Source organism: Strix uralensis, chromosome 32, assembly GCF_047716275.1.
Source record: "Strix uralensis isolate ZFMK-TIS-50842 chromosome 32, bStrUra1, whole genome shotgun sequence".
Classification (NCBI taxonomy): Eukaryota; Metazoa; Chordata; class Aves; order Strigiformes; family Strigidae; genus Strix; species Strix uralensis.
In genome coordinates this window covers 3,200,449-3,220,164 of record NC_134003.1, presented here as the reverse complement: position 1 = coordinate 3,220,164, position 19,716 = coordinate 3,200,449, and the positions used below count along the sequence as shown (strand labels likewise).

General features: G+C 69.0%; 2 protein-coding genes across 4 annotated transcripts; one reads left to right on the top strand and one right to left on the bottom strand.

The window, feature by feature from the left end:
* Nucleotides 1–1,383: 1,383 nt before the first annotated feature.
* On the bottom strand, nt 1,384–15,621 carry CGN (cingulin). 3 transcript variants are annotated; one of them, XM_074853354.1, is made up of 21 exons: nt 15,535–15,621; nt 9,799–10,826; nt 9,580–9,680; nt 9,287–9,356; nt 9,040–9,135; nt 8,643–8,791; nt 8,340–8,481; nt 8,037–8,249; nt 7,576–7,724; nt 7,188–7,329; nt 6,897–7,097; nt 6,457–6,663; nt 6,116–6,373; nt 5,535–5,705; nt 5,258–5,419; nt 4,798–4,887; nt 3,485–3,568; nt 2,578–2,696; nt 2,378–2,486; nt 2,102–2,265; nt 1,384–1,966 (listed from the first exon to the last, which is right to left on the bottom strand). In XM_074853354.1, the coding sequence occupies exons 2-21, from the start codon at nt 10,801–10,803 to the stop codon at nt 1,825–1,827; spliced, it is 3,774 nt and encodes a 1,257-aa protein (XP_074709455.1). In that variant the 5' UTR covers nt 10,804–10,826; nt 15,535–15,621; the 3' UTR covers nt 1,384–1,824. The 3 variants fall into 3 exon arrangements, with proteins under 3 accessions (XP_074709455.1, XP_074709456.1, XP_074709457.1); XM_074853355.1 differs by lacking the exon at nt 15,535–15,621 and adding an exon at nt 13,600–13,865; XM_074853356.1 differs by lacking the exon at nt 15,535–15,621 and adding an exon at nt 11,066–11,189.
* A 362-nt stretch (nt 15,622–15,983) lies between these two features.
* PSMB4 (proteasome 20S subunit beta 4) lies at nt 15,984–18,659 on the top strand. The gene is made up of 7 exons (XM_074853357.1): nt 15,984–16,201; nt 16,542–16,748; nt 17,085–17,231; nt 17,372–17,453; nt 17,545–17,661; nt 18,091–18,179; nt 18,523–18,659. The coding sequence occupies exons 1-7, from the start codon at nt 16,080–16,082 to the stop codon at nt 18,533–18,535; spliced, it is 777 nt and encodes a 258-aa protein (XP_074709458.1). The 5' UTR covers nt 15,984–16,079; the 3' UTR covers nt 18,536–18,659.
* The last annotated feature ends 1,057 nt before the right edge of the window (nt 18,660–19,716 follow it).

Genomic DNA, 19,716 nt, shown 5'->3' with positions numbered 1-19,716 from the left:
GCCTCCTCTGTTTAACCACGCCCTCGCGCGTTTGGCCACGCCCACGGCAGCCTCGGCCGCGCCAAAGTCGTGCCAAAACCGCGCCAAAACCGCGCCAAGCCACAACAAGCCCCGCCGAGCCCCACCCGGGCTCTGCCAAACCCCGCCAAGCCTTGCCCGCCCAAGCCAGGGCCTGCCCGGCGGCGCCGAGCCGTGCCAGACCCCAGCGCCGCCCCCAGCCTGCGCTGGGGATGGTCCCCCCACGCCCGGGGGGTGCTCGGCCCCGGGGTGCCGGCCCGGCCCGGCGGGAAGTGCCGGGGGTGCCCCTGGCCAGAGGCGCGGGGTCACCGGCCGCACACCGGGATCGAGCGCGGTGGGTGCCGCAGCCGGGGGGCCGGGGAGCGGGGGGGTGTCCCTGCCCCACGCCGGGCGGCCGGGGCGTGCCGGCTGCCTCCTCTGCCCGGCGCTAATTGCCACATACCGGTGTGATGAGCTCAGCCGGCCTCAGGTTCACCGCTGGCCCCGGCGCTGCCGGTTGGGGCCACGCTCCAGCCCCGGGGTGGGGACACCCCGTCCCGGGGGGGCCCGGGGCAGCGGGATTCTCTGCAGGCTGGAGGATGTGGCTCCCTCGGGGCTGCTGCCAGTGGCCAAGCCAGGGCCCGGTGAACTCAGGTCACGCTCAGCCGCGGGAGCCAGCACCTCCCTGGGCACCCCACGGCCCCTGAGCCCCCCGCGGGGGAAACTGAGGCACAGCGGGGCCCCTACTGCCCCCCCCCGGGCCGAGCAGCCACTGGGGAAACTGAGGCAGAGGGTGGGGAGGGCGATTGACCTCGGCTCCGACACGCGTGTCCGGGAGGAGTTAAGGGCAGAACCGGTCGTGCCGGCCCGGTGTAGCCGCAGCAGGGACGCTGTGGGTGCGGGGCCGTGTGCCGGGCACGCCGAGCTGGCACGGCCCTGGGCGGCGGTGACACAGAGGCACGGCCAGCCCGGAGCGGGGAGGGGACAGGGGCGTCCCTGGTGGTGTCACCGTGTCCGTCCCCGCCAGCTCTGTCCCGGTTAAAGGTCACCGGGGCGCAGGAGGGGAAACTGAGGCAGCAGGGACGGGGCTGGCCGGGTCCCCGGGCACCGTCCCAGCCCCACGCTGGCTCGGGGATGGAGCCAGCTCGGCCCCGCTCGAGGCCACGGAGGGGAACTGCGGTAACCACCTGCCAATCAACGCAGTGGCGCTAATTAGCAGTTGGCAAGACTCCCATCCTTGTTAATTAGCGATAACGAGGATTTATCTCCAGGCCAGATCCAGCGGAGCAGGGAAGGAGCTGCCTTCCCCGAGCCGGGCAGCAGCCTGGTGCCACAGAGCCCGAGGTGCCGGAGCCTGCGCTGGCCCCGCACGGACGGCGAGTCGCAGGCGTTAAAACGCTCAATTTTATTTAAAATAGCATTTGGGGAGGGAAAAGGGCGGAGGGGGGTGAAGGGCGGCTGTATATAAAAATAAACCAGGGTGGGTAAAGCCACGGGCGCCCCCAGCCCCGCGCGCCAGCTGCCCCCACGGGAGCCTGATCCCCTGGGGCCGGGTCTGGGACCGCAGGGCCAGGGTGGCCCCGTGGGACCCGGCCCAGGGGGACAGTGGCCGCGGGGAGCAGCTCCCCCCCGCCAGAAAGCCACGGTGCCGACGCACCCCGAGACCCGTATGAAGACGAAGAGGCGAGACAGCGCCCGGGGGGTTTCCCCGTCCCGCCGCCTTTTGAGCGGCGCCGTCCTTCACGCTGTTGGTTGCAGAAGAGTTTTTGCATCGAGCGGCGGCAGCCGGGGCCGGCCCGGCTCTGGGGCCGCGGCTCCGCTCCGGCGTCAGCAGGAGCTGGTCTGGAGGTTGGCCTCGTGCAGCAGCGAGGCGATGGACGAGGGCCCGTAGGCGCTGTCGAACTCCTCGTCCGAGCTGAGCGCGTCGTCTTGCAGGGAGGAATCGGCGGCCGAGCGGGTGGCTTTGCGCCTGGGGGGGGAGAAGAGGGGTCAGCCCTGGCGGGGGACGGGGCTGGGACCCCCATCGGGCTTGGTGATGGAGCTGGGACCCCCCCTCGAGCTCAGCGGCAGGGCTGGGACCCCCCTCAGGCCCGGCGTCCCCTACCAAGTCTCCTTCTCCAGCGCCTTGATGCGGTTCTGCAGCTGCTCGTTGAGCTCGTGCTGCTCCTCCAGCTCCCGCTGCGCCTTCTTGCGGGCGCCCTCCAGCCGCTCGATCTCCTCCTCGGCTTCATCCACTTGACGCTTCAGGGCCTTCACCCGCAGGCTCAGCTGCGGGGAGGCACCGGCCGTTCCCAGGGGTTCCCAGGGCCGGTGCAGGGCCGGCCCCCCGAGGTCCCCCTGCAGCTGCTCGGCTGCGCCGAGGGCCCCGCCCAGCACCCACCTGGTCCTTCTGGTCGCTGACGTGCTGCCGCTCGTCGTCGATCTGGATGGTCAGCTCCTTCACCTTCCTCTCCAGCTTGCGGGTGGAGGACAGCAGGACGCTCTTCTCCCTGCGGCGGAGCGCGGGGCGGTGGGCGAGCGGGGCCGGCACGCGGCGGGGGCAAAGGCACCCCCCGAGCGGGGGGTCCCCGGGGCCGGTACCTCTCTTCCGCCTGCAGCTTGTCCTGCAGCTCCTCCAGCCGCGCCTCCAGCTGCGAGACGTTGCTGCCGGGTCGCTGCAGCCCCTCGGAGCTGGCCAGGCGGCTCTTGAGCTCCTTGTTCTGCAGGGAGAGAAAACCCCAAAGCCGCCCCCGTCACCCCCCGCGCTGCTCCCAGCCCCGAGGGGGGAAGGCTCAGAGCCTGGCTTATGTAAACCCGGGCGGTGACTCAGGGCCCAGAAACCCTTTCCCAAGGAGGAGACATAATGAGGCAGGTTATATAATGGCAATTAGCCGCGCTGGCACCAGCCGGGGCACGAGGCGAGGCCAGCATGCGCCGGGGACCACTGGGCGCAAGAGCCCTCGCCAGCTCCATGACACCCGTCATCCCCCAGCCCCCCAAATTCTGCTCTTAAACGATCCCATTGGCTAAAAAAATCCCCCAAAGCACCACAAAACCAGCTCGTGTCCCTGTTCCGCACAGGGGCATCGCCCCAGTCTCGTCAACGGGGCCGCGGTAACGATGGCGGCCGGGCCGGGCCCCACGGCGTCAGCACTGGGAGCCCCGTGGTGTTCTTGGCAGCGGCACTTCCGCGCCGGGAACAAGAACAGCTCGGGGAGCTCTTTGTTCCCATCGATCCGCCTCGCTCGGAGCCAGCTCGGGGTTAGGTAACGAAGGGTTTGGGGCGCGAGCCCGGGCAGGCTGGCGGGGAGCCGCGAGGAAAGGGGGGATCCCACGGGAAGGGCCCCCCCGGGAGATGCTCCAGCCGGGGATGGGACGGGCCGGACCCGGAGCTGGGACGGTTTTACAGAGGAAAATCTCCTTGGGAACAGGGTCCCTCTCGCGGGGGTGCTCTGGGGAGGGGCTCTGCCCTGCCCCCCCCCCCCCGGACGGTGTGTCGCAGCCTCACCTGCCGCTCCAGCGAGACCTTGTCACACTCCAGGTCCTGGCGGCTGGAGCGCTCCTGCAGCAGCTCTGCCCGCAGCTGGTCGATCTGGGGACAAGGACACGGCGCCGGTTGGTTTGGCCGCGTCCTTGGCCGCCGCGGGCGCTCGGCAAGAGGTCGGGGTCACGGTCACCGCAATTTCTGCCCACGACAACCAGTGCCGCAGAGCATGGACGGACTCGGTGCACCCAACAGCCGTCCGGCGGCACGCAGCCGGGATCAGTGACACCAAAAACCCCCGGCGAGAGGATTTTGGTTCCTTCCTAAATTAGTTACCGCCGTTCTGGCGAGCGGCCCAGAGACAAGGGCTGCAATTTTCCACTGGAGGGTTTAAACTGGTTGGACTGGGATCTGGGGACCCGGCTGCGCTCCCAGCTCTGTGCGGCACCGCGGGGCACGGCGGCGCGGCCGGGCCGGGGGCAGGAATGGGTTTGATCCAGCGATGGAGCAAAACCAGAACTGCCCCAGGGGCCTCTTTCAGGTTGGCCAAAGCGAAAGACGCAGCTTTGTGCGTTGTTTTAAAGTGAAGGAAATTGGAGTTTACATAAAAAATCGCTTGAATTTATTCAAGCGGCCCCAAAAGCCGGTAGGGCCACTCCCGAGCCGAACCCAGCCGCGGTTTCGTGCATCCCCGCGCCGCAGCTCCTGCGCTCCAGACACGTCCAGGACTGACGGGAAAAGCCTCCCCTGGGATGTGCCCATTTCCCAGATGGGAAAACCACCCATTTTACCAACTCGCCGTAGCCCAAGGGCTGGGAATCCCCTTTCCAAGCCCCGGGCTGGGTCCCGGTGGAGCAGGAGGGAGACGGGCCGTGAGCGGAGCAGCTGCTGATCCCGGGATCCCGGTAAAACCCAGCGCGGCCGGATCCCGGGAGGCTCGGCCGGCAGCTCCCGCCCGCTCCGGAGCTCAAACACCGGCTCCAGCTTTGAAGGTAATTAGCAGGTGGGTCAGGAGGGAGGGAGAGCCCGGAGCCTGGTGTAATTTAAGCCCCAACTTCCTGCACAAACACAAACCTCACCCTATAATTTCAGGGGATTTCTTTTTTTTTTTTTTTTTTTTGGTGCCAAGCTTGTATAATTTCCGTTCGCACCCGAACCAGCTTTTCAGACGCCGTCATCTCGATTGTATTTAGAGCGACGGAGGGCTCGGGGCTGCTCGCTAGTGACTCACGCGCGGGGCTTTGGCACCGGTGACCGGTCGTACCCGAGGAGCCGAGTTATCCCGGGGGGGCTCTGCCGGGGCACCGCCCGGCTTCGGGGCGGCCCCGCTGCCCTACCTGGTCTCTGCTGCGGTTGACCCTCTCGGTCAGCAGCTCCGCCGTGGTCCTCTCCTCCTCCAGCTCCGCCTCCAGGCGCTTGGACTTTTCCTGCCAGGAGACGGGACCAGAAGGGTCTTTGCTCCGACAGCGCCTCCAGCCCAGCAGAACCCGGCGCGGGAGGGGGGAGATGTCGGATACGAGACACGGCGGCTCGACGCTGCGCGGACCCCCACGCCCCCCGCGCCCCAGAGCGACAGCCTGCGGCACGCCGAGCCGCGGGGCAACGCCGGACAGCGCCCAAACAAAGCCAGCTGCGCCAGCGATTAATTAATATTAATATTAGCAATAGCGCGGCCCCCCCAGCGCTGCCAGGCTGCGTCAGTCCCTGCGGCCCGCGGTGCCTGGGCCAGCTCTGCCCCTTGCTGTCAGCCCGCAGCACTGCAGCGGCGCTTTTGGGGCGCGGCGCGGCGCTCCCCACCTCCAGCGCCTTGACGTGCCGGGAGCGATCGTCCTGGGAGCGCTTCTTGGTCTCCATCTCCTGCTCCAGGTTGTGCAGGCGCTGCAGCAGCACCTCCTTGTCCAGCTGCACGCTCTCCCGCTCCGCCTGGCTCTCCTGCAGCGCCTGCTTCAGCCGCCCGACCTGCGGCGCCCGGCGAGGAGAGACGGTGTCCCCACGGGCGACCCGGCCCCGAGCTCCCCGCGGGGGGATGGAGAGGAGGGTGCGGGGACCCACGACCCGCCGGCCCTCGCCGCACCTCGTCCTGCAGCCGGCCCACGCTGAACTGCATCTTCTCCACCTCGGCGCCCCGATCCTTGGCCTGTTTTTGGGAGTCCGTGATCTCCTTCCGCGATTTCTCCTTGAACTCCTCCAGCTGCGACTTCAGCGCGGCCAGCGAGCTGTGCGACTCCGCCGCCATCTGCTCCAGCTGCGGCAGAGCGGGGACGGCTCAGGCGCCGGGGACCAGCCCCTGCACCCTGGCCAGGGGTGGGACTCGAGGTGGGGGGGGGGACGGTTCTGCGGCGGGGGCTGCGGAGCGTCAGGGCGAGGGGTGCGGCGCTGCCAGAGCCGCCTGGGTGAGCCCAGCCTGAGCTCCTGCGGGAGCCGCTTGGGGAAGGGTGGGGGACACTGGGGGACGCTGGGGGACACCAGCTGATCCCGGGGGACGGCGCAGTTTTACGGAGTCTCCCAGGACAGCGGGGAAGGATCGGTCCCAACAGCCTCCGCAGGGAACCCAGACCTGTGCCCAGCACCCCAGCTCCCACCCCTCACCCAGCCAGGGTGTCGGATACCCCCACCCTGGAGCAAGAGGCCCTGGAGGCACCCGGGCGCCCCAACCTCTTTGTTCAGCTTCTCCGTGGTGCGATCGAGCAGGCGCTTCTGCTCCTCCAGCTCGCTCTTGGCGCGCTTGAGCTGCTCCTTCTGCCGCTGCTCGTCCTGGTAGGACACGCTCAGCTCCTGGTGCTCCTGCGTCAGCCGGGCCAGGCTCCGCTGCGCCTCCTCCAGGCGAGTCTCCAGCGACCGCTTGGCCATCAGCAGCTCCTGCTCCCGCTCCGTGGCTTCGCCCAGCGACTCCTCCGTCTGCCTGCGCTCTGCCTGCAGAGACGGGGCTCTTCAAACTCCTTCCTGAGGCCGGGGAAGGGCTCAGGGCAGCTCAGGAACGGCCGCAGCCCCAGTACCTCCAGTTTGGTGACCTTCTCCTTCAGCCGCGCCTGGGATCCCTCCCAGTTCTCCCCCAAGCGCTCGTACTCCTTCAGCTGCGTCTCCATCCCGAGGATCTTCCTCCTCAGGTCGTCGTTCTGCTCCTGCAGCTCCCGCAGGCTGGACTCCACCATCTTCCTCGTCTGCTCCGACGCCTCCCGTGCGCTCTCCAAGGATGCTTTTGCCTGCAATGAAGCCACGGCACGGGGTGGCCCCGGGGCCAGCTGCTGAGCCAGGGGGGTCTTGGGGGGGCAATTAGTGCTGCACCCATTGGGAGGAGCCCGCGGCGGGTGGATCTGGGGCTGTGGGTTTGCCGCGTTGCCCCATGGCTGCAGGATTTGGGGCTCACGGGGAGGTGTGAGGGGCTCGCTCCTCAGCTCGTGGCTGGCGGGGGCAAACCCCTTGCCCTGGCGCTCACCTTGGTGGCCTCGTCCCGCTCCTCCTGGAGTTGCTGCAGGTCCCTGCGGTACCGCTCCAGCTCCCCATCGCGGCTGGTCGCCTCCTCCTCCATCGCGCCCTTCAGTGCCGCCAGCTCCCGCTCCCGCTGGCGCAGCAGCTCCTCCCGGCTCTGCTTCCCGGCTGCCAGCTCCCGCTGCGCCTCCTGCGCCTGCCGCAGCTCCTGGGACGGAGGAGATGGGGGCTCGGGGGGGACCCTCGGCGCTGGACACGGTCCCCGGCACCGCCTGCGCCTCCTTCCGCCGTCACCCACCTTTCTGAGCGCCTCCAGCTCGCCAGGGTCGGCCGCGCTGCTCCGCGCCTGCTCCACCTCCTCCCGGGCGGCGGCGAAGCGTCCCCGCAGCTCCCGCAGCTCCTCCTCGAACTCCTCCCGCTCCAGCTTCACCTGCAGCAGCCTGCAGCGGGGCAGGATGAGGCCACCCGAGCCCAGCCCCACACCCTTGTGTCCCACACCCCCGTCCCCAGGTCCCAGCGTGCCCGGAGAGCAGCACCCAGCTCGGCTGTCACCTTCCTCCACACAGGGGAGGAGGAGGAGGAGAACCAGCCCCATCCCAGCTCCCGGCCCATCGTGACGGGGTTTGGAGTAAAACTGCTGGACGGTCGCGAGCGGCTGGACCTCCCCGAACGCCGCTGGCACTTACTCCTGCTTGGTGGTGCGGAGCTCGTCCTTGTTCTTCTGGAACATGTCCCGCCAGTGCCCCGTCTCCTCCGCGCTCTCCTCCAGCTCCCGCTGCAGGTTCCTCACCACCGTGTTGATCTTCTGCCTCTCCGACTCCAGGTTGGCCTGATCCTGGACGGCGGCGTTGAGCGCTCAGCTGCAGAGTGTCCTCGCGGGACGCTCCAACGCCGCCGCAGCCCTGCCCCGGCTCACGCCCCCCGAACCAGCCCAGGGAGCCCAGGCAGGGGCCCGGGGAGCACCCCCAGCTCCGCAAACCGGCTCCATCACCCCCCAGCATCTCCACCCTGCGGCAGCGAGAGCCGGAGCCGGCGGATGCTCCCACGGGGCGAGTCGGGGGCAGGACACAAACCCCCACTCCCAGCTCAGGACTGTTCAGAGGGGGAATTCAAGGACACCGACTCCCAGCAAGTCCCCGTGCCGGACCTGCGAGATGTCCTCCATGCTGCGGCGCAGCTGGTCCATGTCGCTCTGGTACTGCTGCCGCACGCGGTCGAGCTCCTTGTCGTGGCTGGCCACCTCCTCCTTGAGGGCTCCCTTCAAGGCCGTCAGCTCCCGCTCCCGCAGCCGCAGCTGCTCCTCCTGCCGCTGTCTGGAGCTCAGGGCCTCCTCCAGCTCCTCCCTGGTCTCCAGCAGCTCCTGGGCAAAGGGGAACAGCCGGGCTCGGTGGCAGCGGAGGGACACGGTGTGGGGGGACACGCTCACGCCCTGGCGCGACCGTCACCGCACCTTGTACAAGGTTTCGCCGTCCGGGGCCGCGCCGGGGCCCTGGCGCAGGCGGTCAAGCTCCCGGTGCGCCGCCCGCAGCCGCTCCTCGCAGTCAGCCGCCCGCGCCGCCGCCTGCTCCTTGGCCGCTCTCGCCTCGCTCAGCCTGGGGAGGAGCGCGGGGCCCTTCGCAGCGCGGGGCGCGGGGGGGGGACACAGCCACCCTCCCTGTGCCCCCCCCAGCCCTCTCTGCACCTCCAACCTCCCCCTCCCCTCCCACCACCCCGGCGGCGGGGACAGACAGTCGCCCCCGGGCCCAGCTCTCACTCTTGCAAACTCCTCTGCAGCTCCTGGGTTTTCCTGTCCAGGGCCCCCCGCAGCCGCTGGCTCTCCCCCTCGGCCTCCCGCAGCCGGGCTTCCAGCGCCCGAGCCGAGCTGCTCCTGGGCTCCCCGGGCAGCTCCAGCCTCTGCCGCAGCTGCAGGAGGGGGGACACGGGTCACGGCCCCCCCAGCGACGCTCCCATCCTGCCTGCCCAGCATCCCCCCCCCAGCCCCGTCTGCACCCCCAGCACCCCCGAGACACCCCAGAAGATTTGGTCTCGCCTGCGCACCCAAACCCAGCTGAAGGGGGCTCAGAGCAGGGACCCATTGCGCTCCCCTCCCCAGGATGTGAACTGCGACCCCACATCCCCCCCAGCCCCCCCAACCCTCTGCTTGGCTTCACCTTGGTCTCCTCGTCGAGCTTCTCCTGCAGCTCCTCCACCTGCCTGGCCAGGGCTCTGTGCTGGGGCTGCGAACACGCCGCCTCCTTGGTGGGCGCCTGGAGAGACGCCCCGGGCTCACTTGGTGGGTTCAGGGTGCTGCACCCCCCCCCCAGGGCCATGGCTTGGTCCATGGGAGCCCCCCCGGGGGGGCTGGGGGACCGACCTCCCCCCCAGGCAGGGAGCAGCACCGGGACGGCCCCGACTCACCGCCAGCTCCTGCATCTTCTCGAGCAGCTGGGCAGTTTTCCTCTTCAGGGAGATTTCGCTCTCGCTGCTCCTGCGGGCGCCAGAGCGGGGGGAAGTGTTGGGGGATTGGGGGGGGGGGGGCAGCAACACCCCCAGCGCTTTGCCACTGGCTCCCCCACGATCCTGAGCATGGGCCGGTTCCAGGGACATCCCAGCTCCCCCCCCCACCCCGCAGCACCCCAACCATGGGCACTGGGGCTTTGGGAAAGGGGCAGGGAGTGACGGGGGCACTGGGGGGGTTTGGGGGGGCTCACCCCTCCTTCAGGATGCTGTAGATGAGCTCCTTGGGGTGCTCGCTGCTGCCGGGCTGGGCGACCTCCCGCTGGTCGCGCAGCAGGTCCGGGGTGGATTTGAGCTGCAGCGAGGGGCAGCGAAGTTCAGCTGCGGCACGGACACGGGTCCCCCCCCAGCACCCACCTCAGTTCAGGCGCTTGTGACCCGCGGGACCCCCGCAGGATCCGGCCCCCCGGTACCTGCAGCTCTGCCCGGGTTTTGCTCTGCAGCCGCTCGGCCGCCGGCTCTTCTGTGCCCCGGCTGGGCCGCCAGCTCCTCGTCCCACCGTCCTCCGCCCCTCCGGCCCCGCTCGGGCGGCTCAGGCTGCCGGGGGGCACCGCGGGCGGGCGCCGGGCACCGCTCAGCTCCCCGGCATCCGGCACGCGGCGGGGGGAGACGCGGCTGTCCAGGCTCTGTGAGCGCTTCCGCTCCTCGGCGGGGATCCGGCCCCTCCTGGCCGCCCGGCCTCGCTGCTGCACCTTCCCGTCGAACTTGCTGATGAGCGAATCCACCGACGAGAGGGGTTTGGTGTCCACGTCGCTGCCGCCGGCGGCCGCCACGGCCTCGGTGTCTGAGGAGGTGTCCTTGGCCGTGGCCCTCGGGCCGGTGCCTTTGCCCCGCTCCACTGCGATGTCCAACATGCTGCTGCTTTTGCCGCCGGCCAGAGCGCGGAGCTGCCGGCCGCCGCCGGCCCGCGGAGCCCCGCTGGCAAAGGGCTCGGCCGCGGTGGCACCGAGCAGGTCCCCGTGGGACTGTGTCCTCCGCAGCTCCTCCCCGAGCAGCCGCTCGCCCGGCGCAGCTTTGGGCTCGTGCCGGGAGGTCGCCGAGGTGCCGCTTGCCTCCTCGTCCGAGGTGCTGTAGGACGAGCCGTGCCGGGGCTGCCGCCCTGCGTAAGGATTTTCCGGCAGCTCCGAGTCGGAGCTGACGGAGCCCGAGGGCCGGGGGCCAGCGGGGGGGTTCGGGTAGGAGCCCTCGCTCTTGATCTGCACCCCGAAGGAGTCGCCGCCCTTCTCGCCACTGTTGAGGACGACGAAGGGCTGCCCGGCGATGCCCTGCACCCGCACGGCCACCCCGTAGGAGCCGGGCTTGCCCCGCGCCTTGGGGGGTCTCCGGGGCTCCTGCAGGTCGTTGATGAAGCGGATCTGGACGCCGTAGTCCACGGGGTTCTGCTTCTCCGCCATCGCCGCGCTCGCTGGCCACTCCATCGCCGGGGCTCAGCACCACGGCCCTGGGGGGGAGGAGGGAGGGGGCAGAGTCATCCTCGGAGCGGAGCCGGCGCTGGGCGAGGCCCCGGTGGCACGAGGACGGTGCCAGGGGACACGCGGTGCCGGCGCTGCAGCGTCCCCAGCGCAGGACGGGGACAAGGCTCTGCTGTGCCGGCACCGGCATCGCCCGGCTGCTCCCGGGGGGATGCTGGGGACAACACTCCCCCCCTCCCCGACCCTGCATCGCCAGCCGGACCCTCACCGCGTCTCCTGCTGCAACAGGACCCCGGGGACGCGGAGGGGACGCGGAGATCCTGGCTGGGCTCTGCTCCTACTGCCACCCAGGCGCCTGCGGAGCGCCGCAGCCTCGCTGCAGCCGGAGCTCCGGCGTCCCTCAGCATCACCCCCAGCGCCCACCGTCCCCACGGCCGGGGCAGCCGCCCGGGTCCCGCGGGGAGGGGACAGAAATGAGCAGTGACATATTGGGAACAGCGTGATGGAACCCTCCCCCTCGGTCCCGGAGGTGCCCAGGGCGATGCTGGCCGGAGCAGAGGGTGTGGGGTGAGCTCCCCTGGAGGCACCTGAGGGGTTTAAGTGATGGAAAAGCCCCAAATCCACCCCTGAGCCCCGCGGCACCGTGTTCCCCCCGGCCCCGAGCACCGGGAGCAGCAGCGGCTCCTTCCTCTGCTGTAAATCAACCGGACGCCGGGAGCGGTGCGAGGTGCCGAGCGCTCAGCACACACCCGCGTCCCTGGGAGGGGGGCCTGGGGGGACCCCGGGACGTGAGGGGACCCCGAGTCAGGCAGGGGGATGCTTAAACGCATCCTGAGCGGGGAGAAAAATCAGAAGAGCACCCCCAGCCCCCCACGCTTTCAGCTCAGGTCCGGACATCGCCCCAGAGCTGCCCCAGCACGGGCAGGGAGCCGGCAGGGACGGGGCAGCGGGGTGCGGGGCACTGCCGGGCTCTCCCACGTCCCGACAGCCCCGAGCCCGCGTCTCCCCCCGCGCCCACCCCGGGAAGAGGCCGGAGCCCCGGTGCCGGGGGAGCGTTCTGCGGGGGGGGAAGCACCGGCCAGGCCGGGCCCGCAGCAGCAGCGTGGGCCGGAGGCAGCAGCGGTGCCGCGCAGACGCGCCCGGCAGTGCCAGGAAGGACGAGCCGTTGGCTCCCCCCGGCCCTGCCAGCTCCCCGCTGCCGCCGTCTGCTCCCGTCCCCCGGCCAAACCCGGCAGCGGCGGCTCCTGCGGCTCCTGCGTCCTGCCGGAGCCCCAGCGAGCCCCTCGGGTCGCCAGAGCCGGCAGCAAGAGCAGCAGCGGGCGAGGGGGCGGTTGTTTATTTCAGAGGCGAAGGAGCCCCGCGGACGGGAGAAGAGCTCCGGTCTCGTGAGCTCGTTACCGCTGCGTGTCCAGCTAACGAGATCAGCCACAGACACCGGCCTCGATAAATCCACCCGGAGCCCCGCGCCCGCAGCGAGAGCCCTGCGGCAAATCCCATCAGTCCCGTCCCTCCGGGCGCTGCGGGATCCCTCCGGGCGTGGGGACGGGGGGTCCAGGAGGGGCAGGAACCAGCTTTGGCAGCAAAATTCAGAATTTTCCACAGCTGCCGGTGTCCAACGTGCGGGCAGTGACGAGGCAGAGCCCGGGTGGGGAGAGGGCTCGGCCCCTGCCGCTACCGGGGCGGGAAGCACGGGCCCTGGGCGCAGCCCCCGCCTCGGGAAGACCTTTGGATGGGTGCGAGGGGCAGCGCGGCATCGCCAGCGGGGCAGGGCCTCGCCAAGCGTCACCGCCACCGGCAAAGGCCGCGGCTGCTCCACCGCCCGCCCCGGCCCGGCACGAGCGGGAAGCGGCGGCGGATAACCGCGGGGGTCGGATGCGGTTGGGGATGGTGCCGGGCTCAGGGAGAGGAGGATTCGCTCTTCCCAAGGGACGCGGCTTCGAGCCAGGCGTTTGGGGAGCTGGGAGGAAGCAGGTGAGCCAGGCCCAGCCCGTGATCTGCCCCGAATGCCGCCCTCCTCCTGGCAGGGCTCCAGCTCGCGGATCAAGGGCTGCAGCCGGATCACATTCCTGCGTGGGAGCAACACCCAGCCCCGGGCTGAAACAGCCCCGGGAGGGGATTTCACTGGAAACCGCAGGGAAGGAGCCGGAGGATCGGGGCTAAACCCAGGCTGGTTCTCGCCCCCGGGGCACGTGTCGTGCTCCGACACCCCTTAACCCTGCGCGAGCAGGGGGTCCCGCGCCCGGCCGAGGCCAGAGCGGGCGAGCAGGAGCGGGCGGGCAGCGACGCAGCGGGCGAGGTCTGCGGCCGGCGGTCACGCACCTCCGGCATCGCGCTGCCGGGGATGGCGGGCAGCCAGCTCCGCTCGCCCGGAGCGGCCGCACAATCAGCCCTTTGTGCCGGCGACGTTAACCCAGAAAGTTGTTTTGCAATTTGCGGGCGGTGCTGGAAAAGGCTCCTACGCCCAGCGGGGCTCCGTGCCGCCGCGGCTCGCCCCGGCTCCCTTCCAGCACCGCAAACGCCCGGGTGGGAGAGGCGAAGGCTGCCGGGGGGGGCTGATCCTGGTCAGCCAGGTAACCCGACCGCGGGCAGTCGCACGGAGCCGGCACCATTTTGCCTTGAAGCCAGAGCCCGTCTCCGAGCCGCCGCGGACCAAACCGAGCAGGTCGGGTCGTGCGGCTGCTGCAGCCCCCGAGCGCAGGGAGCAACAACTGTCGCCTTTCCCCCAAGCGCTTCACGTCCAGACCGACGCTGCGGGGAAGGGGCCGGCAGAGACGCACAAACCCGGCGTTTCTGCCCCGTCACCTGTTTTCCGGCTCCCGGCACGGTTCAGGCTGTTTCCACCGAGGGTTTCCCCAAAGCTCTGCCCCGTCTGCGGCGCCGCTTGCCCAACCCTGTTTCTACGCTGCCCTGGTTTTGGTCAGGGCCAAAGTCCGGGGCTGATTTCGGGCGCAGGCAGCACACGCCGTGCCCGTGCCCTGCCCGTCACCGGGCCAGCCCGCGCCGACACCGCCAGGGACCGGCTCTTCCTGCTCTCCCGCAAACTCCGGAGCCCGAAACCCCGATAAATCCTCGGCCGAACACGTGAGCCGCGTGCTGACGGCCGGGTCGGAGGAACCCGAAACCAGGGCACCTGCGTCACGCAACAGGGCCGGGCTCCTCATCGTCGCACGGCGCTGGGGGTGGAGGAGGGATGGCGGGGCGGGGGGCGGGATGAGGGTCACCCCCCCGCAGGCGACAGCCCCTGGGGCTCCCACGGGAGCTGATAAGGCCCGAATTCCTTCCCATCCCAGCTGGCCGCAGGCAGAGCCCGCGGGTTAATCATCAACCCCGGGACTGGAAAATCCTGTCCCTGCCTCTCCCAGGGCCTGTTTTGGAAACCGAAAGCCCCGTCGTGGTCCCTCCTGGGGACCCGGCGCCCCGGGGTCGGACCCAACGCGCTCCCCGTCCTCACGCCGAGGGCAGCTCTGCCAGCGCGGCACAACCGCTCTGTAACGTGTTTCCCGCGGCGCCGATCGGATCAGTTTACTGGTTTCCGAGCGAGTCGTGCCTTCGAAACCAGAATTATTTTGAGCCACACGCTCGTGGGGATAAATATTTCCTGGGGGCCGCCGGCAGAGAGCGAGGAAGAGCCCCAGGGGCATAACGTGGATCCGCACAAACCGACGGGTCTCCAGAGCCGCAGGGCTCCGACACTCTGGTTTCACCCCAAAACGGGGATCTCCATCCCCCCCCTTGTCACGATCCCCAGGGCAGGTTGGGCTCACAGGCTCCACACCACCCCCCCGTACCCCAAAACCTTCGTCCCCTCGCTCAAAGGCGACGCTGCGAGTGCCGCAGCCGGGACGCGGCGGGCGAGGGGCTCCGTCGGCAAAGGGCCCCTCGTCCCCGCGGCTGGTGGCAGAAACCCAGCGGGGCTCCAAACTGGCTGGACTGGTCGGGGTGGCGGGAGGGGGACGGTGGCCCCGGGCCAGCACAACCTCCCCAGACAAACGCCGGCAGCGGGGGGCAGAGGAGGGGGACGGGTCAGCGGGACCCGGCGCGTCGGGGACCTCGAGGCTGCAAATGAGGGGGACGGCGGCGGCGACACCCAAACCCCAGATTTTTCCTTCTTTTTGACCAGGCTGCTAAAAGTCCCCCCCCGGGAGCGTGGCGAGGGGGGGCAGCGCCGCACGTTAAGGTTTAGGAGGGGCCGCGGGGCGGCTTCGCGCCGGTGGGAGATTTCCCGGGCGGCCGCCGGCTCCAAACGGCTTCTCCCCCCTCCGGGGGGTCGCTGGGCCCCCGCAGCTCACGGCTCCGCACGGGGGGGTTTAACCTCCACGCTAACGAGGACAAGCGACGACGGCCGCGGCCGCCCCTATAGAGGGGGGCTATAGGGTCTCTGTGTGGGGCCTGAGCCCTGACGGAGGGGACAGTCCCTGGAGGGGGCAGGTAAAGGCTGTTCCATAGGGGCTCCAGGCGACAGCAGGTCCCTGACGGGGCGGAGCCGGTGCCATAGGGACAACCCAGGTCCCTCACCGGGGCAGCAGCCGGGGGGTCCCTATAGGCGCTGCTCTAGGGCAGGACACACACAGGAAGGGCAACGCCTGCAGCCCCAGCCCCTGCGGGCTTTGCCATGGGGCAGGATGTGTGCCAAGGACAACAGCCCCTACACCCCCAGCCCCCACAGGCGCTGCCGTAGGGCAGGGCACCCCCCCGGAGCACCCCCCAGCCCCCCCAGGCGCCGCTCTCAGGACTCACCGCCCGCCGCCGGCTCCGCTCCCCGCCGCTGCCCACCGCAACCTGTTACCTTCGCCCAGGCCCCGCCCCCTTGGCCGCCCATTGGACCGCGCCGCGCCACGCCACGCCCCTGGGCGGGGACAGACCGGCGTTACCACGCCCCAACCACGCCCCCTCGTGCTAACGGAGAAGGAGATCACGTGACGCTCCTGGCGCCGCCATCTTGGGGAGGGAGCCGCGTCTTGGGGAGGTGACACCTTCGCGCCTCCGCAGGTCACGGTGCGGCGGGGACGGTCCCAGGCCCCTCCCCGCCCTCCTGAGGGGCCTCTGCGGCCCCCGGTCCCTCGGGGACAGCGGAGGGATCCCCGGGGCAGCAGCAGGGCGCAAGAGAGGCCTCCGGCCCCGAGGCGGTTCCGCCACACACAAGATGGCGCCCAGCCCCGCCCCTCGCGGCCCGCTCTGGCCACGCCCACAGCGACGCCGCGGCGCCCCGCCCCGCCCTACGGCGGCCGGCAGCGGCCGCTCTTCCGTCGCGCCTGCGCAGCGCGGGCCGCACCGTGACTAAGATGGAGGTCGGGGGAGCGCGGGCGCCGCCGCCTTTCTGGGCCGAGGGCCCGGCCCCGGGGCAGACGTACATCCCCGGCGGGGCCGGCCCCACCGCCGGGCTCCTGCCCTTCACCCGGACGCTGTGAGCCGGGAGGGGCCGAGGGGAGCGGGACTGGGGGGGCGGCACCGGGAGGGGACGGCCCGGAGGGGCCTGAGGGGAGATGGAGGGGAGCGAGGGGGTGGGGGAGGAGCAGGGAGGGGGCTGGGGGGGAGCAGGGAGGGGGCTGGGGGGGAGCAGGGAGGGGGCTGGGGGGGAGCAGAGGGGCTGGGGGGGAGCAGAGGGGGCCTGGGGGGGAGCAGAGGGGGTGGGGGGGAGCAGGGAGGGGGCTGGGGGGGGAGGGAGCGGCGCTGGGGGAGCGCGGGGGGTTTGGGGCTGAGGAGCTGGGGGGTGTCCGGGGCAGCGCTGACGTTTGTGTCTGCAGGAGCCCGATGGTGACGGGCACCTCGGTGCTGGGCGTCAAGTTCTCCGGGGGGGTGATCATCGCCGCCGACATGATGGGCTCCTACGGCTCCCTCGCCCGCTTCCGCAGCATCTCCCGGCTCCTGAAGGTGAACGACACCACCATGCTGGGCGCCTCCGGCGACTACGCCGACTTCCAGTACCTCAAGCAGATCATCGACCAGATGGTGTAAGTTCCGCGGGGCCGGGCTGGGTCCGTGCGGGGCCGCTCCCTCCTCCCTCCCCAGAAGGCTGAAATGTCGTTCAGTGCATTCGCTGAGCAGGGATGGAGCTGAGCTGAACCCCCCCTCGTCCTTTGACGACCCCTTTGGTACAAGCGCCTTTTCCAGACTCCGCTGAGCGCCGCGGAGAATCGCTTTCGGTTACTCTCTGTGGCCTTTGGCTGATTCACCGGGAAAGTCTTTGAAACCGCCTGCGGGAGGGGCCCTGGCCGCGGCGGCAGCTGCTCTCTCCTCTGGGTGGTTTCCAGCTTTTCTTAGTTGGCTGAAATTCCTCCCTCAATTAGAATCGACGAGGAGCTGCTGGGAGACGGTCACAGTTACAGCCCCAAAGCCATCCACTCCTGGCTGACACGAGTCATGTACAACCGGCGCTCCAAGATAAACCCGCTCTGGAACACCGTCGTCATCGGCGGCTGCTACAACGGCGAGAGGTGAGCGGGGCCGAGCGACGGGAGCCGGTTCCTGCGCGGCCTTCGGAGCCTCTCGGCTGGGTGGAGCCGCTCAGAAGCCGAGTCCCTCCGCGCCGCAGCCCTGCCCCGGTGGCCGCCGCGCTCACAGACCGTCCCTTCAGCTTCCTAGGTTACGTGGACATGCTCGGCGTGGCCTACGAAGCCTCGACGCTCGCTACGGGCTACGGCGCGTACCTGGCTCAGGTAGAGCAACGCTCCTGCTCGGCTGCTGAAGCCGCCTCAGCACCGGGGCACTGAGCTGTCGAGCTGTTGGATTTTATTTTTTTTTCCCCAGCCGTTAATGAGAGAAGTCTTGGAGAAGAAATCCAGCCTGACAAAGGAGGAGGCCCGCGACCTGATTGAGCGTTGCATGAAAATTTTGTATTACAGAGACGCTCGGTCGTTCAACAGGGTACGTGCCAGCGCGCCTCGGGCCGGCGTTCCGGTCTGGCCCCGATCTCGGGGTCCCTGCAGGAACTCCGGAGCCGGCAGAGGGGGGGTGTTAGGAGCTGCTGTTAGCAGAGTCCTCCGCAGCCTCCGAGGGGTGGTTTGAGTCCGCGTGATGCTCGTCTCTGGCGTTGTCTTAGATCTGGTGGTTCTTCTCCCATCCCCGCGGTTGTAGCATCCAGAAGCTGCAATCTCTGAGCTTTGGAAGTGTTTGTGCCCCCTGCGATCAGCTCTCTGCGCTTGCCCACCAGGGGAATAGTGAAACGTCACTGAATGCAGAGTCACGTGAAGCCAAACTGCTTTAACGGCTCTTATCAGCGACGTACTGAGCGGAGCTTTCGCAGGGCCCGTGAATTCAGGCTCCACTAGAGCTGTCCCCGTTCTCTCTCCGCAGTACGAGGTGGCGATTGCGACGGAGAAGGGTGTGGAGGTGGAGGGGCCCCTGACCCTGGAGGCCAACTGGGACATCGCTCACCTCATCAGGTAGCGCCCGCGGGGCTCCTCGCGCTTCGCCCCCTCGCTGCAGGGCGACGTCCCCGCCCCGTCCTTCATCGGAGTCTCCCTCGTGCCCCAAATTCTTCCCGCCCTGGGGGGCAGCTCTGGGCTCCGCTCGCCCCTTTCCAGCCGCGCCCGAGGCGCCGGCGCGAGTTCCTGCGGGAGGGGGGTTCTGTGGACGCGCCCCCCCTGGCGCCGCCTTCGCGCTTCCTCCGAGCGGGCGTCGCCCCCCGGCAGCGCCCGGTGACACCAAACCCGCCGGTTTTAGCGCAGACGTTGGTCGCCTCCGGGTTGTGTCTCACCCGGACCTTATCGAAACATCTTCTTGCAGCGGCTTTGAGTGATGCCGACGCGCCGCTCGGGGCTGCTGCCGCCGCGTCCCACCCGCTGCAGCCGCTGTCAACCCGTTGCCCCTTCGGCAGCTCCGACCTGACCCGGTTTGGAAACGAAATAAACCCGTGAAGACGAGTCTGTGTGTTGTGCCGCCGTTGGGACGGAGGTTGGGGGAGGCTCCATGAACACCCCTGGGGGGAGGCTCCCGCTTTCAGGCAGCGGTTACTAACGGCTGCGAGTCCTTAGTTTTGCTGGAGAAGGGCAGCGAAAAAAAAAAAAAAAAAAAGCTTTTGTTGTTTTTCTGGAAAAAAAATAATGTTTTGAGTTGTGGGTTTGTGCTGCACCAGGTGGCTCGAGGGGCGGCGTGGGGCCGCGCCGGTCGCTAAACCCGAAGTTAAATACTTGAATTATGTCAGGATTGGCCTGAAAAATCTGACCCGTGACGGATGCGGTTTGGGGCGGGATTGGCAGAGTTTGGTTAACGGCCTTTTCCAGCCTCAGCCCCCTGGACTTACATGTGGCATGTGGTGGGGGTCTGCAAGCGCTTGGAGCCCGGGCAACCGAGAATTCTGAGCTGGGCGGGTAAAAAGCCTCAGTCAGCCTTAAAAGCCACCCGTGGGCAGAACGAAAACGCATCTTTAAAGATGTTTTCTGTTTAAAAAAAAAAAAAAAGTATTTGTGACCGGTAGCAGCTCCGGGCCGGCAGCGGCGCCTCGACCGTCGCTGTTCCGCAGCGCTCGGTGCCCGCTGAGGGCACAGCGGGGGCAAACGAGGGGGGATTTCAGCGGCTTCGGCGCCTTCTCTGGTAACAGATAAAATAATTAACATCTCGCTGCTTCAGCTCCTCCCGCCGTGCTGCTGCCGGGCCGCGGGCCCTGGAAACACGCTGCTGGTGCTGCAGCGAAATCCATCCATAAATATCAGGTGGTGTTTACTGCTCCCCCAGATAAACAACAGTAAAGGTATTTATTCAGGAGAGTATTTTATTAATGATTTTTCAGACTTTATTTAAAAAAAAAATCTCACTGGGGAGAGCAGGTCGTTCCACGGAGCCTGGTGAAAGGGCGGGGAGGGTCGCGGAAACGTAACTGGGACAGACTCTGCCTCGAGCGTTAACGACACGAAACACGTTTAGTGCCCGTCCCATCGCCAGGACGCGCTCAGCGCCCCCACGGCCCCCCCGGCGAGGGCC

What these genes read in the sequence shown, in the direction of transcription:
- PSMB4 (XM_074853357.1), top strand. Translation starts at nt 16,080, where the DNA reads ATGGAGGTCGGGGGAGCGCGGGCGCCGCCGCCTTTCTGGGCCGAGGGC. An exon ending in CAGATCATCGACCAGATGGT is followed by an intron (nt 16,749 to 17,084) that starts GTAAGTTCCGCG and finishes TCCCTCAATTAG; the next exon opens with AATCGACGAGGAGCTGCTGG. An exon ending in ACGGCGCGTACCTGGCTCAG is followed by an intron (nt 17,454 to 17,544) that starts GTAGAGCAACGC and finishes TTTTTTCCCCAG; the next exon opens with CCGTTAATGAGAGAAGTCTT.
- CGN (XM_074853354.1), bottom strand. Translation starts at nt 10,803, where the DNA reads ATGGAGTGGCCAGCGAGCGCGGCGATGGCGGAGAAGCAGAACCCCGTG. An exon ending in TACAGCATCCTGAAGGAGGG is followed by an intron (nt 9,357 to 9,579) that starts GTGAGCCCCCCC and finishes TGGCGCCCGCAG; the next exon opens with GAGCAGCGAGAGCGAAATCT. An exon ending in CGGAGAAGCTGAACAAAGAG is followed by an intron (nt 5,706 to 6,115) that starts GTTGGGGCGCCC and finishes GCTCTGCCGCAG; the next exon opens with CTGGAGCAGATGGCGGCGGA.